General features: G+C 35.5%; 1 protein-coding gene across 7 annotated transcripts in view; it reads right to left on the bottom strand.

The window, feature by feature from the left end:
- The window catches only part of LOC119640284 (syndecan), a 295,304-nt gene that overhangs the window by 21,457 nt on the left and 250,203 nt on the right, over positions 1–23,644 (bottom strand). For all 7 annotated transcript variants that reach the window (XM_038038198.1, XM_038038196.1, XM_038038195.1 and 4 more), the window contains one exon: positions 22,887–23,021. In XM_038038198.1, the coding sequence (XP_037894126.1) occupies positions 22,887–23,021 (135 nt within the window). The remainder of the gene's footprint in view (positions 1–22,886; positions 23,022–23,644) is intronic.

Here is a 23,644-nt window from a genome sequence, read left to right as displayed (position 1 = left end):
TGTCCATTTTCCCCGGTGGATATTGTTCTGGCTGCACGAGAAATGTGCTTGTATTTAGCAGATTTTCTGTTTTTCAACATACATGCTATTAATTTTTTCTCTACTGTTTCTTTATGCAAAAAGGCTTCGTCTGCAATTTAGTGATGTTCTACAAAGAAAAAAAAATCGTTTTTTCTTTTGGTGTTTTCATGTTGCATAGCAATTTATAATAAACCATTCGCACATATCTATGCACACTATTCATAGCTCGGCTATGAATGTGCCTTTGTAAGCCAACGTAGGGGGTCATCCTACATTCCGTTCGCTTTTCTGTACCTATTCTGGCGTTTTGTATTTGTTCGAGTATATTAACCTTTATTATTTTTTCACATATTAAAGTAGTAGATTTTTCGTTTTCGTCTTTTTCTATCATTTCTTGTGAGCCTCTTTCAGTCTCTTTGTGGCAATGTCACCACAATTTATATATCTGAATATTATTTATTGTTGCATGGAAACTTTTTTATAATTTTTGTCATTGTGGTTACAGCGTATCACGACGTTCAATTTAGCGCGAATATGTGTATGCATGCATTTGCCGTTGCCTGTAATCTACAAGCAATTTTTTTGCGTTTAACGTAAACGTTAAATTTTCATAAACAAATGAAGATAAGAAAACGGATATTAGTGAAATCACTCCTGAGCTGCCGGGTCTAACAAAAGTATGAATGTATTACTTGTTCGTGTAAACAACACTTAGTTATAGTGTTAAGGGAATTATAACTACGGTAATCACCATCGGCAAGTTGAGAGCTACACTCTTGGCTATTATTAAATTTAAATTGTTAGTTTCAGATATGGTAATAGACGCACAAATAGTTGATGATTAGCAGTAATTGCTGCTGCAATGGATTTTTCTTTTTATATCCACTTGTAGCATAGTGAATATTGTGCGGGCGTATGTAACACGCAGAAGTACTTGAGACCTACGTGTCTGATGTCTCCCTATGTATTCTTGTGTACAACTCACAGTTCGCGATTTCCGAGATACTTTAATGAAATTTGGTACACTGACATTCCCCGAGCAATGCTTATAATAGTGTAATTTTCAGAATTTTGCGATAAAAATCTCTTATTAATAGCATGTCGGCATTTCAAACAGATGTAAAAAATTAGGATCGTTTGTTAATGTGTGAATATCAAAAGATGCGTCTGCATTTTTGTTTTACTTAACATCAGGTGAGTAATTTCATGCACGAAATTGTCAGCACTTACTTCTCCTAGGAGAAATTGTGGAATTGAAACACTTCTTGCGAAGTTACCAGGTTCTAGTGGGCAGTGATGCAGTAGACAGTGTCAACTGAGAAATTTGAATTTTTTATCTTTACAAAGACACCAACACTGAAACCTTCGCAATAATTTATCTTCCCAACGACATGGGATCCGATTGTGTTAATCTTAGTCGCAAGCTATGTTTGTGTTGCGCTTTACTTCTGAAACGACGCCTGAAATGTTTAAGAAGGATGCGCAGCGTGGTATGCCGGGGTGAATTTATGTTGTATAAGCATCTTTAAATTCAATATGACTCAACTTAGGGAAATTTCAGCGTTCAAAATTATTCTTCCGTGCTTTTAGTTTGGTCATTTTGTTGGTAAGCAGTTCTGGCCTTGGTGAAAAAGCATTTTTGTGGAATGAAGGTAAATGCTCTTGTTCAACTAGAGTGGGGGAAACCTCCCATCTTGGGGTTAAAAAACTAAATACTGATCTTCTTGTATTTTATCAAAACGCTCGTGATCTCAATGTTAAGGAAAATTCTGCTAAACTCGACGGGATGTGATTAACGTGTTGTAATATTCATAGAAACCTGGTCGAACCCAGGGTAAACAATTGCGAAATATTTTCCTCGAGAATTTGACTCTTAGCAATAAGTATTACGCTAAATATTATTAATAATTAATAAAAAGTATTTAAAGGAAAATTAAGAAAAAGAAAAAGAAAGTTCAAGTGCAGAAAAAAAAGAAAAAAAAAGCAATTACACATCTAGCACAAAGGCGGCCCGCAGCCGACGTAAGTTCCACTTGACGGTGAACCCCCAAATCGCTGCCAACATGCAAAAGCTTGGCAGTTGATAATAGTGAACAAAATATAGTGAAATTTTCGAGTCTTACAAAGATAATAAGATTACACGCTAATTTAGATACAACGTAGGCAAAACACGCGTATTTAGGATAGTTTATTTGATAGAATTTAAAGAATCCGATATAGAGATTTAACCGTAGATAGCATTTAGATTTTTGCAAAAGGTTTTAAAAGGATTAAAAAGCTGGTATATATGTCTGATTGAGCTTTATGAAAATAAAGTTGGTAGAAAAACGTTGTTCGGCACGTTGAAGTTCACCTCACAAAGTAATGTCGGCTAATCGACAGTACTTTATTCACTTAATTAAAAAGGAAAAATCGAGGGTAAATCTACGTTCCTTAAGATAACGCTAACAAAAATAATCTTTATTCATGAGGAAGTAAGGAGACATGGGAGTCCCAACCCAAACTTCTAAGGGCAAAAAGTAGGTATTGCTTTTGAATGGATTCTATTGAATACATAGTACCTACAGAAATGAGATCAGAAAATAGAGTCGTACTCCAGTGATTGTCTAATTAAACTTATGTATAGCTTTTTTGTAAAGTATGGAACCAGCTTTATTTAAAGGCAGCTCAAATTGCAAATTAAAAATAGGTCCTTTGTGAAATAAAACCCCCAAATCCATGAACGATTCCATATTGTCTAATTTTCATCATCAGATGAAATAATCAGTAGTGAATGTAGTCCTTGAAAATAAAAGCTTTTTAAATTTTTATACCTTTCACTACGTGTGGTGTATGGCTTAAGAATGATCTTTTATTATACCGATGTATTCAGAATGCTTTTCTGTATTGATCTTAACCTGTCTGTTCGTCTGATATCTGTCCATGAAGATTTGTGTTCAAACTACAAGTCGAAATTTTTGAGATATTTTGATGAAATTTGGTATACGGACGTGTTTTAACCCAGGGACAAAGCCCGTTGAAAATGGTTTGGGTCGACTTACTTTTTCGATCACTCCTAACGATCTTTTCAAAAAAGTCGTTGTATGAAAAAAATTGCAATTTTCAAAATTTCTTGAAAAAAGTGGCTAAGTAATACTATTTCGGCATTGCAAATTGGTATGAAAATTTTGAACCGCTGTGAACCCTCTCTCATGTGACGAAAAGTGAAGTTCGAATGACAAAAACGATGTAAATCGCAATGATTCATGATGAAAATCAGATCATAATAGTAATTGAAGATAAAAAACATTAATTGTACGATATTTAGACCTATTTTTTGGATTCTATATATAAGAATTTTCACGAAAATTGATCCTTTATAGAGCAGAAAAGCCTGAAAATTAGCTGTGCAGAATTTTTAACATCTCAACTTTTGACTTTCTTAGGTACAACCATTCTTAAGGAAGGTAGGCCTTTATTTCCAGAGAGGTCTAGTTTTTAATATACACTTCCATAATAGCAAGTTGATATGAAAACAGGGTATAATTTTTGTATTCTACGCAAAAACTAAAAGTAAAAAAATGTGGTGTAGGGTATTTAATAGTAGGTTGGACTTAATTACCGAAGTGAGATCATTGCTGTTTAGGAAACAGGAAGGATCTGCATCTATATCGCACAAAAGGGTAAACAAAATAGTTGTCCGCATAACCACGTGAGCATACTGTAGGGAGGTGATCAACACAATCGTTTCGTTGGATCCAAGAGTGCGTCTGCAGTACGGCCAATAATACCCGCACATTTCGTACAAAATGACATAAATAGTCAAACACAATTCGGAAAATATAAGATACAAAGAAAATTTAATCCATTGATCAACTTTTATAATTATTTCCACTTTATAACCATTTAATCATTTAAGGTTTGTTGCAGCTATAGAACGTCTAAGAGGACCAAATTGCGAAACAAGACACCCCTTATCAAAAGTATTTATCCAATATAATGTTGTACAGATTAGTCGGCTTAAGAATGTTAAATGAACCAATATCGTTTGATTATAGAAAGGAAAATTTAAAGCAGCCAATCTTGTTAGATCCTCATTGGATACCTTCGTCTTAATATCATCATTAAGCTTCTCTGTAGTTGTAGCCGCAGCCAGGCGCGTTAAAAATATTGATCGTCGGGCAGGAACCAATATCAGTAAGTTAGAAATCTCTCTACCCATACCTGTTGCTACCAGACTAAACGTAGGGGTTAGTGCTTGCTTGCCATTAAATAAATCTACAGACTTACACTTTCAAGTACTCCGAAGAAAATCTACATACGATGAATTTCTTATCTTTGTAAACTATCTAGTTAACAGCAGCACCCCCAGACATACCGTCGAAGAGAATTCATCGTCAGATCTTCATCCGACGGAGGATACACATGGACGACAGGGACGGCCGATGATGACATCACCTCAGCATTGACCCAATCAGTTCGGTTGAGCGTTGGCGAGAAAGCAAAAGAAAGAGTATCGTGTGCCATGTCAGTACCACCAGATGCTTTCTCATAGCCGCTCTCCGTGCAAATGCTGGTATATTCGTCAACTTCATCTAGCTTCGAGGCTACCTTTTTGCCATCTGCCAATACATCATCCTAGTACTGTTACCCTGCTGGGTCAATTCAAGCGTGCAAATCGCCGAAAAGGTATCCTGTTCTCGTTTTTGGGTTGGTTAATTGATATATGGCTTGCAGTCATCAACCTTGCAAAGTTGCTGGTGACAGCAAATGAGCGTCAAATAGTCCGTTAGCGGTGTAATGAGAATTACCATAGAAAAATCTAGGAAACTCCACCCTAATGTTTGATTTTCTGGATTATAAATTATATATATCATAAAAATTTCTCTTGGCATTGCGATGACTGTGCTGAATTTAATTTACATTTCTATACAAAAGTTGGAGTCATAAAACGTGAACTGAAAACAAAAAGATTCCCAATTAGGGACCGTTCGATCGTTTTAATAAGTCGAAATTGTTTGAACGAACTGTTAATCAGCAATTAGCTTTTACCATCAAATCTTATATTTCTTTGTGTTAGCACGGCTTCCTAAAAGGTTAATCAACCATTACGAACCTCTTAGAGCTTGCTGGTTATGTTTTCAGGCCTTTATTTAATGGCATTCGCAGAGATATCACATAAAATGATATTAGTAAAGCGTTTGACTTTCTTAGCCATAAGTTATTAATCTTCGAACTCTACCTTAAATAATTGTTCAAATGTCAAAATCTTATTTCCACAAGATATCATTTAGAATTCTGCTTAACTCCATGAACTCTGATAAATTGCCCATAACGTCAGATATCGCTCGAGGCAGTCATTTGAAATCCTTTCTGTCTATCCTATGTATCAATAATCTCCCTTCAGTCATTAAGTCTAGTTATACACTAACGATGCTAAACTGTCTCTTTCCTTTACTTAGAGCGGCAATCGTACTTCGTTCAATTTGATTTAGATATTTTGGTTGCTCACTAAATTTCATGATATCAAATCTAAGAATATGTACAAAATTTTCATTCTCAAGGACTTCATTCACTAGTGATTATTTTAACGATTCATAAAAATTGAAAATTCGATCAGGAATTTAGCAGTTTTACTCAGTCAGAGTAGGTCTTAATGTGCACGTTGAGCACTCTTTAAACAACGCTAGATCAGGGCTTACTTTCATAACACGGTGGCCCTAAGAACTTAACAAAAAGACTATACATGAGCTTAGTGCGAATACTTGTCTATGGTATGTATTTGTATTGTGTACGCTAAATAATGTGGTCGCCTTGCTATGAAAATTAAATTGAACATTAGTATTATATTTCTCAACTTTTGCAACGGCACTCCCAACTCCAATTTGCACGAGCGGATGGTGTGCTTTTGTCCTAGATGTGTACCTCCTTTTGTGCTAGATATGTACCTCCTTTCTTTCTACTGTTTATTTATATAAGAAGAAAAAGGTTTATATAAGAAATGTGTTTATTTTTTCTGTTCTTTATGTTTCTTTAAGTTATTTGTAATCGATACGAATGATACTTAGCATTACGTTTAGCTCTAAGAACCAATTGAGTTCTAAGATGACGTTTTTAAAGGGTTGAGCTCTCTAAAATATAGTTGTGCGCCTGGACATGATGGAATTCCATCATGTGTACTTAAATATTGCGCTGTCAAGTTATGTGGTGTGATCTCGAAGATTTTTAATCTGTCCTTGCATTTAGGTGTTTTCCCTTCGTGTTGGAAGAGTGGTTTCTTTCTTCCTATCCACAAAAGTGGAAGTAGACAATTTGTTGAGAACTACAGAGGCATAGCCAAGTTGAGCGTTTTGCCCAAGTTGCTCGAGCGAATTGTGGCTCAGCATTTGCCTTTTCCCATTAATTCGTATATTTCTCCACATCAGCACGGCTTTCTGATACGGCGATCTACAGTCACCAACTTGTCAGAGTTTACTTGTCATGTTTTCAAGGCTTCTTCTAGTAGCTCTCGCACAGATGTCATATACATTGATTTAAGCAAAGCGTTTGATATGGTTAACCATAACTTACCTATCTTTAAACTCCTTTTCTCTAGCTTCTCTTTCTGTTTAGTGAAATGGATAAGCTCTTATCTGCACAATAGATCTTTCAGGGTTTTGCTTAACTTCATCACCTCGGATGAATTCCCCGTGACGTCTGGCGTACCTCAAGGCAGCCACTTAGTTCCCATTTTATTTCGTTTATACATTATTGATCTGCCATCGGTGATTAATTCCCGTCAGATCTTAATATATGCTGATGATATGAAACTGTTTTCTTCCTTCTCCGTAGAATCGCAATCACATCAGCTTCAAAGTGACTTGAATAATTTGGTTGCATGAAACTCTTTGAATCTTCTGAAACTAAGTCTAAATAAACTTAAGACCCTTCCTTTCACTATAAGGAAGTCATTAATTTCTAAGTATTTCATCGCTTCGCACAAGTTGGAGAACGTAGATTCGTCCACAAATTTAGGTGTTTTATTTGACCATAGGTTACGTTTTAACTTGCATATTGAGCTCTTGTTAGGCAAAGCTAGGTCGGCGCTTGGTTTTATAGAAAGGTGGTCCAAAGAGCTTGATGATCCTTATATTACGAAAAGGTACATGTGTTCGGTTAGATCTATTCTCGGGTATGCCTCTGCTGTGTAGTCTCCTTTATACAGGTGCTATGTAGATTCAATTGAATCTGTTCAAAAGCAATTCTTGCTTAGAATTTGGGTGGGAACCCGATTGCCTCTCTTCCCCCCTATGAAAATAAGTTGATTCTTTTATCCTTACCGTCACTTGAGAAACGTAGATTTATTCTTGACGTTTCCTTCGTAATCGAAGTAATAAATCCTCTAAGAGGTGTGTGAAAGTGTATCTTCCTTTCCGAAAGCCATACTGGAATCGAGAAATGTAAGATTTGATAATAAAAGCAAAATGTGAGTAATAATTCCCTCAAATAATTTAGGTAAACACTCCAACTTGCCTCTATAGTTTTCAACGCGATGTCTATTTCCACATTTGTGAAGTGAAATAAGAAAACTATTGTTGCTACACAAAAAAATTTTTTTGATTTTAAGGATTTATTAAAAATCTTCGTATCTCGCCAGAAAATCCCATCCAGAATCCCATCAAGCTAATGCCCACAACTATATTCTAGAGACCTTGAACCGTGTAAAACATGTTATTCTGAAATGACCAAATTAGGAATGAAAACCGAGTTAGATATCGAATACGGATACTCTACACTTAAATCAGAATTAGCAATTGAAAAGTTTCGTCGGGTTTATTCACCAAAGAGATTTGAGGTTCAATATCATCAGAGGACTCAGAGCTGTTGAAAGAAACATAAAGGGATTTTTCTTTTGGAGCTGACAAACTTAAAAAAATATCTAGGATTAACAAGAAGTGAGGATTTTATCAACTAACTGTATCTGCAATAATATTGGTGTTTGAGACAATTAAATCTATGCCTTGCAGCAGAAAAGGCAAAGTAGGCGTAGGCAGAACCACTGAAATTAAAAAGTTTGTTTATTTGTTTAGTTTTATTTTCTCCTGTGGAAGGAAAGATGAGATTTAAACAGTAAAATATTGGTTTTATTAAAACCAAAATGTTTATTGGGGGAAGTCTAATTCGGCGCCATACCGTAGTTCCAAGTTCCTGGAACAAAAGGAGATACAAGTTGCCAGATGATACGGATCCCCAGATAAAGTAAAGACGACAACGATTTACATCGGGAAATTGGCAAAGCAACGATTTAGCCGTATGTCTTTACAATTAGGAGTACGGTTGTGTTGAAGTAATCTGCGACCAAATAACGCATTGAAAAACACAATAGATCTATCTGATATTAAAACGGAGAGCCAGAATTATTACTAGTGATTTGTGGCAACATCCCTCAAGTCCCTCAACGCTATGAGTATCTCAATAGGTTTAGACTTTTCGGCCACGTCACAAATGAAGGCAGCATGTTTCTCATATATAGATGTGTTTGCATTTGAGGGAATATGGCGATAAAATTCAACGTCGAAAGGAGTAGGAAGTGAAGCGACAGCAGCAGATATGGCAATTAAAACACCACCACCAGTGCGATCCCATCGATCATTTCTGAAAACCTGGCAAACATTGTGAAAAAGTTCCGACAAATGTAAATCAAGCGTTAATCAACTTTCAGTGAAGGCCAAACAAGAAAACTGGTTGCTCACTGAATTTAGGAAAGTAGAGCGGATAATTACGTTTCGGCTTCTAATATTTTAGTAAATGAAAGTTACTGGGCCTGAAGAAGCATTTAGTTTTCTGAGGGTGGAAACAGTTTGAATTAGTATCGCGAGGTCGATCTCGAGGAATGAATTCCTTAATAAGAGATCCAACTGGCCACAAGGATTTGTTTAACGAAATTTCCATGTTTTCAATCGGGAATAACACCTTAAAAGAGGAGATAATTCTATGCTGAGATGGCGATTTGAGATGGAGATTTGAAAATGCTAACACGCTTCAAATTGACGGGTGGGATTTTTGCAGCAAATTAACTTTTTATGTTGTCCTCAAAGGAGTCAGCTGTCAGTTTTGACCCGAATATTGACTTTCTAAGGAGGAACTGCCGTCAGGCAGACGTTGTCCGAACGATAGGATTCACAGGTAGAAAATTTCGAGTTGGCAAGAAAATGGAGGAAGTGACTGTACTTGCTTGTGCCGCTCGTGCGAATTGGCCACCACGGTGAGCAGCGCACACAACTGCACAGCCAAGCGGATTTATTATTATATATTTTTTAGAGATTTAGACAGAGTAGTCTGAATGGCACAATTTGGAAGGGATACCCTAGCCAAATCAGCATACGCAACGAGAAGAACGTTCCGGCTTATTTGTAACTTGTGTGTTGCCAGCTAAATCAACGGTAGCGGAAATGCTAATTTTCTTTTTCGACAAGGATTGAAGACTCGAATGGGTCTTTAGTTACCAAACTCCTCAGCAAGCAACTGGTTAACAAACAACGCGATGGAAGCGCGCTCAGCAAGGAAAAGCTCCACAATTAATGGAGATAGTAGGGTCGCCTTCCATCAGCATTAAACCGCACAACAGATTTCACTATACTTCACGCGCGCTGAGCTCCTGCAATTTTCTTCCGCAAATAAATTTGTAAATTCTTTTCTAGTCTTTTCCATTTTATTTGTTAATCAACTAAGAAACTGTATCTTCCTTCTTTATCAAAATGTCCGCGGTCTGAACTCGATATTATCGATTGTGTTTCTGTTAATTGCGAAATTCATATAATTGTATTTAGGGAGGCATGGCTCAAGCCATGCATTCATGACGTTGAGATTTCTTCTGCGGATTGTTAAGTGCGAAGGGAAGTTGAAATTAGTGGTACACGCGATGGAGTTTTTATTGCCGTATTGAATTGGCTTACTTGTCATTTACTTATTTGATTTTTGTTTTAGGTGATTTTATCCTTCCGCACGTGCCGTAGGCTTTCAATGATGACCTGGATTATCTAACACCGGCAAAACTTCTTAATCTTTTCCTGCTTCTTGTATCTTGGATTTTCTAATAGTGAGCCCGTCGCTCTAACTCGTTTGTACTACCGGTCTATCTCTGTTCATTTGCCCAAGGTTTCGTATATCTGTAGACTGTGGGCGCTATCTTTTATGTAAATTTATTAGATTAGATTTGTTGCTCAATTCCTTATGTTGTGCTATTCGACCTATACAAAGTGTTACATAGAAAATATAAATCAAGTGGCCATTTGTTAGATTATGCGTCGTGTTCTGCTGAGCGTTATGAATGAATGGCACTTCCACGAAGGTGGTATTGGTTGACCTTAAGTCCTTTTACAAATTTTTTAACCATCTCTCGTTTCTCTCCATTTATGAGTTACAATTATGTTGAGGCTTCTAACGCACAAGAGATTTGTAATTTCTTTGCTGATTTTTTTGAAAACTGTTATAGTGACAGCAATATTGTTGTGGATTTGTATCCTTGCCGTTTAAACACGTTTGACATATTCTCGCACGTTATCTTTCCAGAGGGTGAGGTCTTTAAAGCGCTGTTCTCTAAAACCCTTTTGTACTCCAGGCTCTGATGGTGTACAGTCGTGTATTGTTCGTTTTGGCCCTTAACAGTTGTTTCAAGTAATTGTCTTATCAAGGAATACTTCTCTGCAAGTCGAAAGCTTTCATACCACTTCATAAATGTGGTCCTAGAAATCTGCCAAGCAATTACAGAAGTATTGCGAAGCTTAAAGAAATTCCTAAACTGTTGGAGCGTTTACTGGCGGACAGAATTGAGCCGTCTATTCGCGTTACCATCTCGATAACACAGCAGCTTACTAAGGGTAAATCTACGACGAGTAGTCTTTTGGACATGGTTTGGAGCGTGTTTTGGCAAGAAAGCAAAAAGATATACTATACGCTGATTTTTCAAGCTCTTTGAGATTTTTTCTCCTACATAAGCTAAAGTGCATTGATTTCCCATTTAACTTCAATAATTTGATTAAATCATATATTTCTGGGCGTACTAATGAGTCATTTTTAACGGTAGCGCCTTGCACAACGTCGATGTTATATCAGAGTGCCGCAAGGAAGTCAACTTGGCCCCCTTCTCTTCTTATTGTTTATTATTGACCTATCCTAGTATAAAGAAATTTAATGTTTTGATATTTGTCGACGTTGTCAATATATTTCGTTCTTTTACCATACTAAGTGATAGTCTGCTACCCTCAGGCGATCTCATTGAGTTATCGAACTGGTTTAAACTGCTAGTTTGAAATATTAGCAAATGTAAAAAGTTATCTTCATCTAGGTCTATCCCGATGTATGTCAATTAATATTTAAATTGTCACTTGCTGGACAGTGTTGCATTCTTTAACGAATTGGTTATGCTTATTGATTCAAAATTAAGTTTCCATTTGCAGATCCTTTCGGTGCTTAATAAGTTTAAATCCGTTCTGCGTTTCATTAAGCGTTGGTCGAAAGAATTTGTAGATCTGTATATCACTAAAAGGCCTTATATTAATTAGACCCATTTTTAAATATGCGGTGATTGTATGCGCGCCGAATTATATTTGGATTGGGATGCTCAACGAATGTCTCCCCCTGTGATAGTCGCTTTAAATTTATTAATATTCCGTGTCGTCTAAAAAGACGCACATGGATCGGAACGTCTTTTATTAAAACAGTTGAATGATAAAGTGAACTCTGCGGTTTTCCTTAATGAATTGAGCATAAGTGTTCCGTCTTTATGCTGTAAGCGCTATGTTCTTATTAAGTTATCTCGGTTATCCAATAATATAAGGTGAACCGGGCTTTATTCAATTTATGTTCCCCGGGATCTTCTGAAGAGGTTTATCAATTTGGCAACTTGGCTGAAATTATTATTTTTATGGACCTGTACAGATAGATTGAACTATAGCGTTCGCTTAACTTTTTTCTTAGGGTTACTGTATTTTCCTTATTGCAGTATGCGAAATTTTCTTAACGCACTTAACTAATTTAAGTAAGTTAATGGTTGGCATTGCTATTGAGTTTTAAAATAATTAAACCTACTTAGTTAAATATCATACAAAGTTTGTCTTTTCACTTACGTTTTATTGCTCATATAATCTTATTTCCTATTAGTGCTTAAGTAGTTATTGGTTATTACTTTATGCTAAGTATGTTTATTATTCGACTGACGTTGCATGTATGCAGCGGAATTTTCTTGTATAAAAATAAACAAATAAATAAATAGAAACCACGGTAAGAATGTTTAGTACTTAAAAATTAAGATAAAACAATTAAGCAGTACACGGCTTTCTTTCCAAAGAAATGGATGTTTTTGAGTTATATGCCGTCATAGAACGATCGTAGAGTATACGTTCATACAAAGACTGAACCGCGGGTTTTATAGCGAGACTGTAATGTGATGTGAAAAATATGCAGAATTTACCAGAATTTACTATTTTTGAAACATAGTTGTCTTCGATTGAATTGCCCAATGTAAGAATGATTATTCTAATTATTACTAAACCAATACCTCGTTAGCGCTCCACAGTTTACAAACGTTTGCAACCAATTAATATAGACACACGTTAGTGTCGGGTAGGCCACCATTATTCCTAACACAATTTTTTAGCTATTTTCGCCATAAAACAACAAAAATTATATCTTATTTCAGTTTGAGAGTCTTTATATGTGAAGGGATGCAAAGAATACACCTGTGCAGTCCGAACTTAGTAGAATACATTTTTATAGAGAGGTGGCTTTACTGGCCGTACATATCGTTTGGTTTCATCTTATAGTTACAGCATGTATGATGAATTTTTTGAGGGTCCGTTTACACTTTACAGAACTTAACGCTGTCGTTAATTTTCAAAATCAATTTGTCAATTTAGTCTTCACCAATACACCTTATATATTAGTCTCTCTAGCTGATCTGTTCGTTCTTGCTGAAGACGTTTGTCATATTATAATAATTTTTCGTTTTTGTTGGATCTTACCATTAATAGGTTAGAAACAAATAATGGAACCAAAGTCAACCAGTATAGTTTTGATAAAGCTAATTTTACCTTAAACCCTTTTACCATTCCCTTCTTAAGTAATAAAGTTTCAAATACCGGATATTCCAATTTACGAGACCTACTCCTGAATTCTATGATTTAATGAACGAATTCATTTCAATCTTCTTTCCCTTTAGCAACCATCTTTAACCCAAGCGATGCTATTAGGTTTACATCTCCTTATCCCAATACTGCACAGCTACCGTCGCAAATCTTTTAAAATTTTCTTGCTTGACATTTGCTCTCTTGCCTAACTTAATAAGGTTTTGTTGCTTATCTTTTGAATTTACATATATTTATTATCAAAGAAATGATTATTCTTCGCCAAGTTCAGTGTGAAATCAGTAAAGATTGGTGTTTATTACGGTAAAAATTTGTATTTATCAAAAGGTGCACATTGGTTCCAACATTTTAACATTTACTAAGACGTAATGCTCCATTTCACCAGTTTTTGTCAAGAAATACTAAGGATATGTTGAATATAATGTTAATAGGACTATTGGAAGCGAGTCGATATTTTAGAAGATATCTTAAAATTTATTAATTCCAACTCATTTGCATCTAAGTTTACGTCTGGGCTTGGGGAATGGAAATAGACTTTTTGGAATCAACCCGTGGACATTCGCACGTTTGGTTAGACTGGAATAACTGGGTTTTTAAACTTGAAAATTCTTAACTAATTTGATCGATTGATTTTTGATTCCAAAAAGTTTTAAAGAAGAAATGTTATATTGAAGAATGAGTGTATTAACGCAATGCTCATTTTATGAAAGTGTTTGCGTAGTGTTGTAATCAGGCTTCGTAACATTTGTGGGATGTTGTTTTTGTATATGCGTGATAGGATTTCACTTCCCCCTTTAGAGTGCTCCCGAAACTTAATTAGCAATTTTTGTTAACTTCCCAGCAGGTAAGTGGCTTAAACTAACCAACATTGCATTCAAGTTTTTCGACAATTTTCTAATCCAAAGTTTTCAACACATTTGCTATAAAATTTGATCAGGCGAGAAGTTTGAATGCCCTGTAAAACTCTGACGGCTTTCTGTCTCCTATTTCGCTCCTTTGATTAAATTATCTACTGTCTCTTATGTTGTTACGTTTTTCGACTCATTAAGGATGCTTTTAGACTGTTTCGTAGCGCTAATAATAACTCCTCCAGCTTAATCATCACCAGCCAAAAATGTGTGCAAACAAATTAAAATCGATGTTCTGGTCGCTGCTTATTTGAAGTAATGTCAGTAATTGAAACGACGTTTTCGTTTTTATTTTATGGTGTTTCATCGTTATTGTTATTATTAATATTTTCATTGTTATTGTAATCATTCCTTTAATATTGTTATTAATCTTGTTATCGTTATTGTTATTAGCATTATTATACTATACAACAAACAAATTGCTTTGATAATTGAATACTTTTTGGTTGCTGTATTGCGAACTGTCACGAATAGTAATGTCCTTGTGCCTTTTTTTGTTTTGCCATCTGTTAAACATCTGTTTCAAATTACGAAAATTGCCAAAGAAATATGGACGACTTGAATCCATTTTCTTATTAGAGTGAAGGAAATGGTGACATCGATGATTTCCCTCATTTTTATAAATAAACTCTTTATAAAAACTGTAAGCTTTTTTATTCAGTACACGACATACTTTATTGAAACAACGTACATGTGTTTTCTTGTAGCACACATTTACGTTATTGGGAGTCATTAACAAAATATATGTAGTAGTGTACAGTATTTATAATATATGTAATAATAACTATATAATAATATAATAATGATTAAAACCCCACACAAGTTATTAATAGCATTAAATTGAGTAATTTTCATGCGCTAAACTTTACACTTAATAAACTGTTGAAAACGTTGGCTGGGCGCAGCATATGTTATTTTCTGGAGATTAAAGGAAAACGAACGTGTGGTAATTACACGACTAATACGACCAAATAGATCTACTTGCCAGTTTTTTAAATTTAGCCCGCATCATAGCTCCCAACCACCAGTACAAACATCTCTGTTGGCCTCCAACAGGCTAACAATTAAGCCGTACTTAATTTTGTAGTAGCATCCGTTAGTCGATCGAACAATTTAAAAGCTCACAGAATGCTAAGAACGCCTTCAATTTTCATTAGTGGTAATTTGTAGAAAAAAAATAATTATGCTAGAGAAACGTAAAAGATAATACTAAGATCATTCGACTATGCCATAGTAACTCAGCAATCGGTCCATCTGAACAGACTTTTGTTAGATGCTTTTCTTTGGAAATTAGATGTTGTTGCACAGTATCTCATTATGCCAATGTGATCATGGAAACAACGCAAAACGTATTTAAAAAGTCGGGTGTAAAAGTCACCTAGGGCAGTATCGCAATTAAAAATAACATACCGAAAGGTGTAGACGTAGCAAGGCAATGAAGCCTGCGAGCATGTAAATTTTTAATTTAATATATTTAACAATATCAATTAATTTTCGAACCATAAAGAGATGTTGAAATTAATTGTTGATATAGACAAATCTCGCATATTGCGCACGGTTATTTTGATAGACTTTAAAGACACCAATATTGAGATTAAGCGGTGGACTTCATTTAGGTTTCTGCAAAGAGCTCTAAACTGGTTAAAAAGCTCATAACTATACTTACATCGACTAAGCTTAATGAAAAAAAAACGTGCCTAGGGAAGCGATTAGGGACATTAGAGTTATTCTCACTAAGTAATGTGGACGAATCGATAGTACCATTAATGAAGTTAATTAAGAAGTAAACACCAAGAATAAATCTACGTTTCTCAAGTGACGGTAAGGATAACACAGGCAACCTATTTTCATAAAGAAGCAAAGAGACAAGCAGATTCCAAGCCAAATTTCTGTGGGCAAACAGCAAGAATTGCGTTTGAACGGATTCAATTGAATCTATATAAACCCTATAGAAAGGTGACAACAGAGGCATACTCAAGTATTGGTCTAACTAAGCACATGGATACCCTTTTTGTAATGCGGGTATCCTTCAAACCTTTGGAAACCGAAGATTAACGTAGCTTTCCTTAAAGAAATCTCAATGTGCGAGTTAAAATGTTATCTTTAGTGGAACAGAACCCCGAAATCGATCAATGAATCTACGTTTTTCAACTTCTGTGAATCAATGAAATCCTGAGTATTGAATGACTTCCTATTTAAGAAAGAAAGCTTTTCGTATTTTTGTATCTTTAATTTCATAAGTTTTCACGAGCACTGCTTTTATATACAATAAAATTTTTGAAGCCAATTTGAAGCTGATACGGTTGCGTTTCGAAAGAAACGGAAGAAGACAGTTTCACATCATCAGCGCAAATTAAGATCGGACTGGATTTAATCACCGATGGGAGATCATTAATGTATAAATTAAATAAAAGTGGGTCCTATTTGACTGCCTTGAACGATGTCAGACGTCACGGGGAATTCATTTAAGGTAATGAAGTTATTATTTCTTTCTTGGAACGGAGCACCATACCGTGTTCGGTGTAGCAAAGTGCTTTCCAAACACTTGTCGCCTGATAATGCAGATGGCCTCACATTTATATAGAATACGAAGGGACGTTTCATACGTCGTTTGGTAGAATCTACATGAATCCGTATCAAACATGCTCATGTTTTCCAGGTGGCACGTGAACGAATTATGAACCGTGCAGGCGCCGGCGATTAAACATACGTTGTTTGTTCTTAGTTGCAGCAGTTTGTGTACCCTACCGGAAAATTTTATAAATCTTTTTGTTTGCCATTGTCGTGCACATTGCTTAAAACGGCAATCCGCTTTATTCTGGATTAATTTCTTCTTTTTCGAAAAGGGCACCAGAAAGGTTTATTCCAGATTAATGCTCAGTCCTTTGTCCTGGCATCAAATGTGGGTTTTCGATAGGAGTTTTTACATGCGATCAGTGCGTATTTGCTCATGTCGTCTCACCACGGACATTGCCAAATCGTTCACATAACCAGATCATTTAGTTTCACTAGCAGCCCATCTATGAAAGCGGTCCAAATGAGAGGAGAGTGAACGCCCCCTTAGGGGCATCCTTTATTGGCCCTGATAGTTAAAAATGCCCTTGCCGGCTCCGAAGTAATGAGCCTGGTATTCGGCAATTCGTAATCAGGTGTGGAATATTTTTGTTTTCCAAGGCTCTTTTTATAGCCAGTGATGAAGTTAAACAGAACCATCAATTATTTATTGTGGAGATAAAAGCTTACTTCCTTAAGTACAAGGCGAAGCGCGGCATCCGAAGTTTGAAGATCAATAAGTAACGGTTAACTAATTCAAACGCTTTACTAGCATTTCTCAGATTACAATCAAATCAAATACAATCCATACTACGTATGAGAAGTAAAATAACAAAATGACACATCCAGTATTGGATTATAAAAATAATCCATTTACACAAGTATTCCAGCACGCCTTAACTTTGGCTTTGATAAGAATTGCATGTCTTTACCGTATCAATGACAGACAGCCTTGAAGGCACAAGGTATTTGTAGGCCGGCAGTATCAGATTCATCGTAAGTTATTTGTAATGAACTAAAGTTTGCCAAAGACGTATGCCTATTTATTTGTATAAGTTATCCTATGTGTAAAAATTACATTTCCAATGTCTACGCAATTCGCTAAATCATTATTTGAAATGTTTAAGTAATGCAGCGATATCCCATCGCATTTGAATGTAACAGCGAAACACAACATTTAATCAATCTTAAGTAAAGGATGACGAAAGCCAAACTTTGTACTAAATGTGGCAGGTATTATTCCCGTTGCATTAGTTTTACATAAATTTACTTTAAATTATTCATATCAGACCAATATGCAATCCGACGTAGATAAACATTGATCCGACGAGCTAACTCATCTACAAAACGGAGACGGTGGATCGGCGAATCAACCGTATACAAATGAATACTTCAACTTAAATAACAAGTCAAATTTTTTTTATTTTATTTTTTATTTTATTATATTTTACCCATTTATGCATGAAATTCAACTAAAGAAAATTACAGTCGAATTCTGTGCATCTTAATAGAAAATCTTATTGTTTTAAAAGTAATATACAGTAAAATGGAAGAAAAAAAGAAGAATAATAATAACAAAGTAAGATTAAAAATAAATTAAAGTTAAAAATAATAATTCATGTTTAAATAAATAAGAAGAAAGAAAAAAAAGCATGTACACAACTAGCACAAAAGCACACCCGCAATAAGAACAGATCCAGGTTGCAAGTGAACCTAAACCATTGCAAACATGCATAAGCTTGGCAATCAACTCGTTAACAACGCAATATTGTTTAAAAAAAAAAGATTTATTAAGAATGAAATGTTAGTTTAAGTATGAAATAGGTAAATCGCGCATATTAAACAAAATTGCCGTAATGGGCTTTAAAGAGTCCGACAACGAGAATAAGTGTTGAATATCATTTAGGTTTCTGCAAACAACTCTGAGCGGGTTAAACAGCTCATAATTTTATTTACATTGACAAAGCCTAATCAAGATAAAGTGGCAAAAGAAGCGGCTGGGGACATTAAAGCTTATCTCACAAAGTAATGCGGGCGAGTCAATAGTAAAATTTATTACTTTGATTAAGAAGGAAACCCCAAGCAGAAATCTACGTTTCTCAAGTGACGGTAAGGATAAAAGAAGCAACTTATTTTCATATGGGGGAAGAGAGGCAAATTCCTAAGGGCAAACAGTAAGAATTGCTTTTGAACAGATTCAATTGAATCTACATAGCACCTATAAGAAGGAGACCACACAACAGAGGCATACCCGAGTATAGATCTAACCGAACACATGTACCTTTTCATAATGTAAGAATTATTAAGATTTTTGGACTACCTCTTTATAAAACCAAGCGCGGGCCTAGTGTAACGAGAGCGCACTATGCAAATTAAAACGTAACCTATGGTCAAATTGAACGCTCAAATCTGCGAACGAATCTACGTCCTTCAACTTGTGCGAATCAATGAAATACTGATTAATGAATGATTTTCTTCTTGAGAAAGAAAGCTTCTTACATTTATTTAGATTTAGTTTCAGAAGAGCACGATGCAACAAATTATTCAAGTCACTTTCAAGCTGATGTGATTGCTATTCTACAGAAAAGAAAGGAAACAGTTTCACATCATCAGCATACATTAAGTTCTGGCTGGATTTAATCACCGAGGGCAAATCATTAATGTATAAATTAAATAAAATGGGTCCTGAGTTACGCCAAACGTCACGGAGAATTCATCCGAGGTAATGAAGTTAAATAAAACCCTGAGTGATCTATCGTGCAGATAAGAGCTTATCCATTACCCTAAATAGAAAGGGAAGCCAGAGGCTTGGAGTATAAGGATAAGTACTTTATGGTTAACTAAATCAAACACTTGGCTAAAATCAGTGTATATGACATCAGTGCGAGAGCCACTAGAAAAGGCCTTGAAAACATGTGAAGTATGCTCTAACAGATTGGTGACCGTAGATATTCTATCTATAGTGTGAAGTACGCCTCAGCCGTAATCATGTAAATCTTAGAAGCAGTTGATCTATTTGTACGATTCCTTCGTTAAGTTCCAACTGAGTGTATAAGTGCCTCTCTATCGATCATATCTTTAGCGTAAATTCGGTATAAACATGTGTATAAATATCTTCTCTCTTTAAACATGTTTCAAATCTTCAAGCAACATTACTTTTATGTCAGCTAATTGAATATAAATTTCCAAAAGATAGAAAAACTCAGTGCACGTTCATGGAACGTCAAGGAGCTGCCGGCCGACGACAAAGATTAACAAAGAGAAGGAAAAACTAAAAGCACATTCATCGCGCGTCATGTAGCTGCCGGAATAAGTAAATTGTAAACAATCCTACCCTGATTGTAAATACAACCACGATGTTGTGATCACCGTGCGAAATATGTAAAGAAAGACAAAGCGTAACAACTGGTGTTAGAACTGATATCGTGGAAACCAAGAGAAATGGTGAAGTTACAAGAATTCAAATAGATCAGCGCAAACCGGGGCTGGGTAAAAGAAAACTCCGTACAGCCCGTAGCAAAGCTGAATTAAAACAGAGGCATACATATTATAGTAGCGATGTGCTCCACAAAGAGCGTGACACAACACATTCGGCTTTTCAGCCAAGGGGGTAAGTGGTATCTGACAAAATAATTTTTTGTTTTTTATTCTTTTGATGGGGGATGACTGCTTCAACATAGTCGTTGGGCCTAAACAGCAGAGGGGTGCTTGACTTACGGATAAAGAATGTCCGGTTCAGCATCATCTTTGTTCCTGGATAACAGATAGTTATGTGACTTACGTATAGGAAGTGACGATTCTTCGAACGGGTAGGAACAGTAAAAGGCAGCAACTAGGACACAGGTAGGGACGGGCGAGTGGCCCTGTTGGCCCATAAGATTGGCTGCTGTATTTCGGGGAACTTTGCTACGTACGGAATGCGGAGAGTGATAGCCGATAAAGTAAGTACGTGTAACAATTGGGTCACGAGTCAGTATGAAATCCTAATTATCTATCAAAATCATTTTTGTCGTTAATACATAACTCATAACTATCTATCAAAAATCATTTTCGTCCTAAAAGAAAGGAATCGTAATTACCTATCAAAATTCCGTTAACAATAAGGAAATAACAAATAAAAAAAAATACGAAATTCCCAAACCGATACAACATGTAATCGCATATATTTTTCTCCTGAATTTATTGAAACCTTCCCAACTGACTGTATTTAGATATTACTTGCAGGTTTTGTAGGCCTTTTCCACTGTCTGTTTCCACCGTCACTGTCTCTAATCGCTTCAACAAGTTCAAGAGCGAATCACAACGGATATTGCACATTACTTCGGCCGTGATGACGAGGACATACATTCACTCGCAAGTTAACAGACCTACCGTCTCCATAGCTATAAAATATCGAGATATTAGTAATTAATTCTGTGTTATATGTTATGAGCATAATCTAATGGTCGAATAGACCCACCGCGGGTGTTAGTTAGATCAAATAAACGTGGACATCTAAGAGTGCAGATTTGCTGCAAGCCGTGTGAACCAACCATTGACCAAGGTTGACGCAGTCGCTCATATTGCATCAAGAGAATGCGTCGCACGCAAATCATTCGACAATATATTAACATTACAGTCACCGCACATATTATATTTTGCTATAAGATGAATTCGATATCCGAAAAATTTTCCATACTTTTTACATTACATTGTCCTTTATTCCTGCAAAATATAATTTTGGATGGGTGTGTATAGTGGACCTTCGGCATAGAATTCTCAATGATCTCGTTTGCCCTCGCACATTCATCATGTCTAATACAGTCACTCACCGTTGTTCGATTGTTCTTGCAACGATACTTTCCACTCGCTTCGGCCTATTTTCTTTTTGTACTCCACGGCGTACCGACAATACGACATTTTTTTAATACTGTACGGTGTGGATTTCATGCTAAGCCAATCGGTTACCAAATATTATTGAGTTTTAAACTTTAGTAGAAAATAACGTGCAGTACACAGTTTGTATTTCTAAAAATAACAACTTCATTTTATACAATGTTTTTTCCATTTTTAAACCGAAAATTTACAGGAAGCAATTGCAATAATATATTAAAAAAATTCTGTTATATTTGCAAATATGATGTTATGTAATAAGATTTAGCTTTCCATGAGCACTTTTCTTTGCATTTAAATGAAAATTAGTTTCAGAAATACGGAAATAAATTTCATTTAAAAAAAAAAGTTCCTGATGCATTCCATTACATGCACATATATGTTTGCTTGACCTACATTTCTATTCACTTATTTAACTAACCATCACAAATTAATGTATATTATATTGTACGTTTTTGTTTTTCGACCCATAAGAGTAGTTGCTTTTGTCTCTAAAAAAATTTTAAATAAATAAAACACTAAAATTATTTCATTTCAAATTTGTAAAACCGCAAACACCACATTTTAATTTCCACAACACAGAATGAGGCGAATTAACTACACTGTCCGTTTGTCTCTGGATGTGTTCATTTTGACCGCACTATAAACATGTACGCAGATGTAGTATAAGTGTCATATTGCAAACAAGACTAGTTTGCGTGGAAGTCACCCAGGAACACATTTACGTCTGTAGGACTTCAGGCAAATATACAATGCAATTGTCCTCATATTTGTAACTTTTAATTCTCATCCAGAGCACAGTTTGGAGTTTAATATTCATTTGTATGCTAAGAAATTTTTAGATCGTATTTGAAATGTTTTTTTGTTTTGCGTTTTCATTGATGCTACGGCACAACATTAACAAAGTAAGAACGGCAGCACGCAGTTTGTAGCCAGCATGCCACTACCAACTGGCCACGGCGCTACTGTTTTAGATCACCCTTCGCCATGGGAGTACTTTCATGTTAAACAGAAGAGAGTTTCAATATAGAATATTAACAGAGCCTTAGTAAAAATTTATATATATTTTATACACTTGTGCTAATATACAAATTTTTTATAAAAATGCTAATGCATTTTTTGTGTTCGAATATTTTAGCTAACTTCCTATACTTTGACAAAAGTGCTTAAACTCATACAAACTCTTAGATACGATACCACTCGTTGTTTTTATTTAAGAATTAAGATATGACTTGGCCGACGCAATCGTATGAGCTGAATAGGCGTGTAATAAGCAATGTTTGCAGGCAGTGTGAGTGAAATTGACGCAGTCGGTGGTAAACGTGTTAATAGGTAAGTCAGAGGACAACGTACTGTTACTTAGAGATAAAGAGAAAACTTTTGCTAAATTCGCAGTTGACGATAAGAAAATTATCCTTAAAACACTTACCCCACCATGCCCAGATCCTTCAAGGCCTTCATCATCGATATATATTTCATCTCTAGGTAAAAAATTCCTTTGTGAAGCTTCTGCTGCAGCCGTTGCTGACGATGTTATTGAACTTTGTAGCGATTTTGGAGATCTCTGCAATGATAAGATTCACAACAAAAGAAGTGTTAAAATTATTCAGCAAGCAATAGAATTTCAATAATAAAATTCAATAAATAGGCAATCGGTACTTCAACAGATGTCACTTTGCGGCGATTTTTGGTGGAATACTTTTTACTTTTTTTATCTGCAGCGCCGCACTGCAGTAAGTGAAAATATGTGTGTTTCAATCTAAGAAAAAGTACGCTGAGCTTCAGTGAGAGGAAATACTTTAAAAAAGAATTTGTACTTTTGTTCGTCAATAGACGGCTTACTCTTACAAGAAATGCACAGACAGCAACTGAAATTCAACAAAAAGATATGGACCGGAAGACATAAATAGGCGAAAGAAAATAGAGAGCGTCATCGTCTGTGTTGTTTGCATGTATCAGTTTAATCAATTGTTTCTTTTCTTACTGTTTCTCTTTAAATTTTCTATATGAAACACCGCATTATTATTAAATAACATTTGCTTTAGCTTATAGTGACATACTAGCCAAACTGTTCATAGTCTGATTTTGATAGTTTACCAAAAAATGCGGAAAAAAATGTGTAACTTTTTATCCGCATTAAATTTAATATATTTAGCGAGTATATCGTGCATAAAGCCAAAGATAGAA

The sequence above is a fragment of the Glossina fuscipes genome, unplaced genomic scaffold (assembly GCF_014805625.2).
Source record: "Glossina fuscipes isolate IAEA_lab_2018 unplaced genomic scaffold, Yale_Gfus_2 117, whole genome shotgun sequence".
NCBI classification, from domain to species: Eukaryota; Metazoa; Arthropoda; class Insecta; order Diptera; family Glossinidae; genus Glossina; species Glossina fuscipes.
The sequence above is the reverse complement of the archived record's forward strand: the minus strand, read 5'-3'. Positions and strand labels throughout refer to the sequence as shown.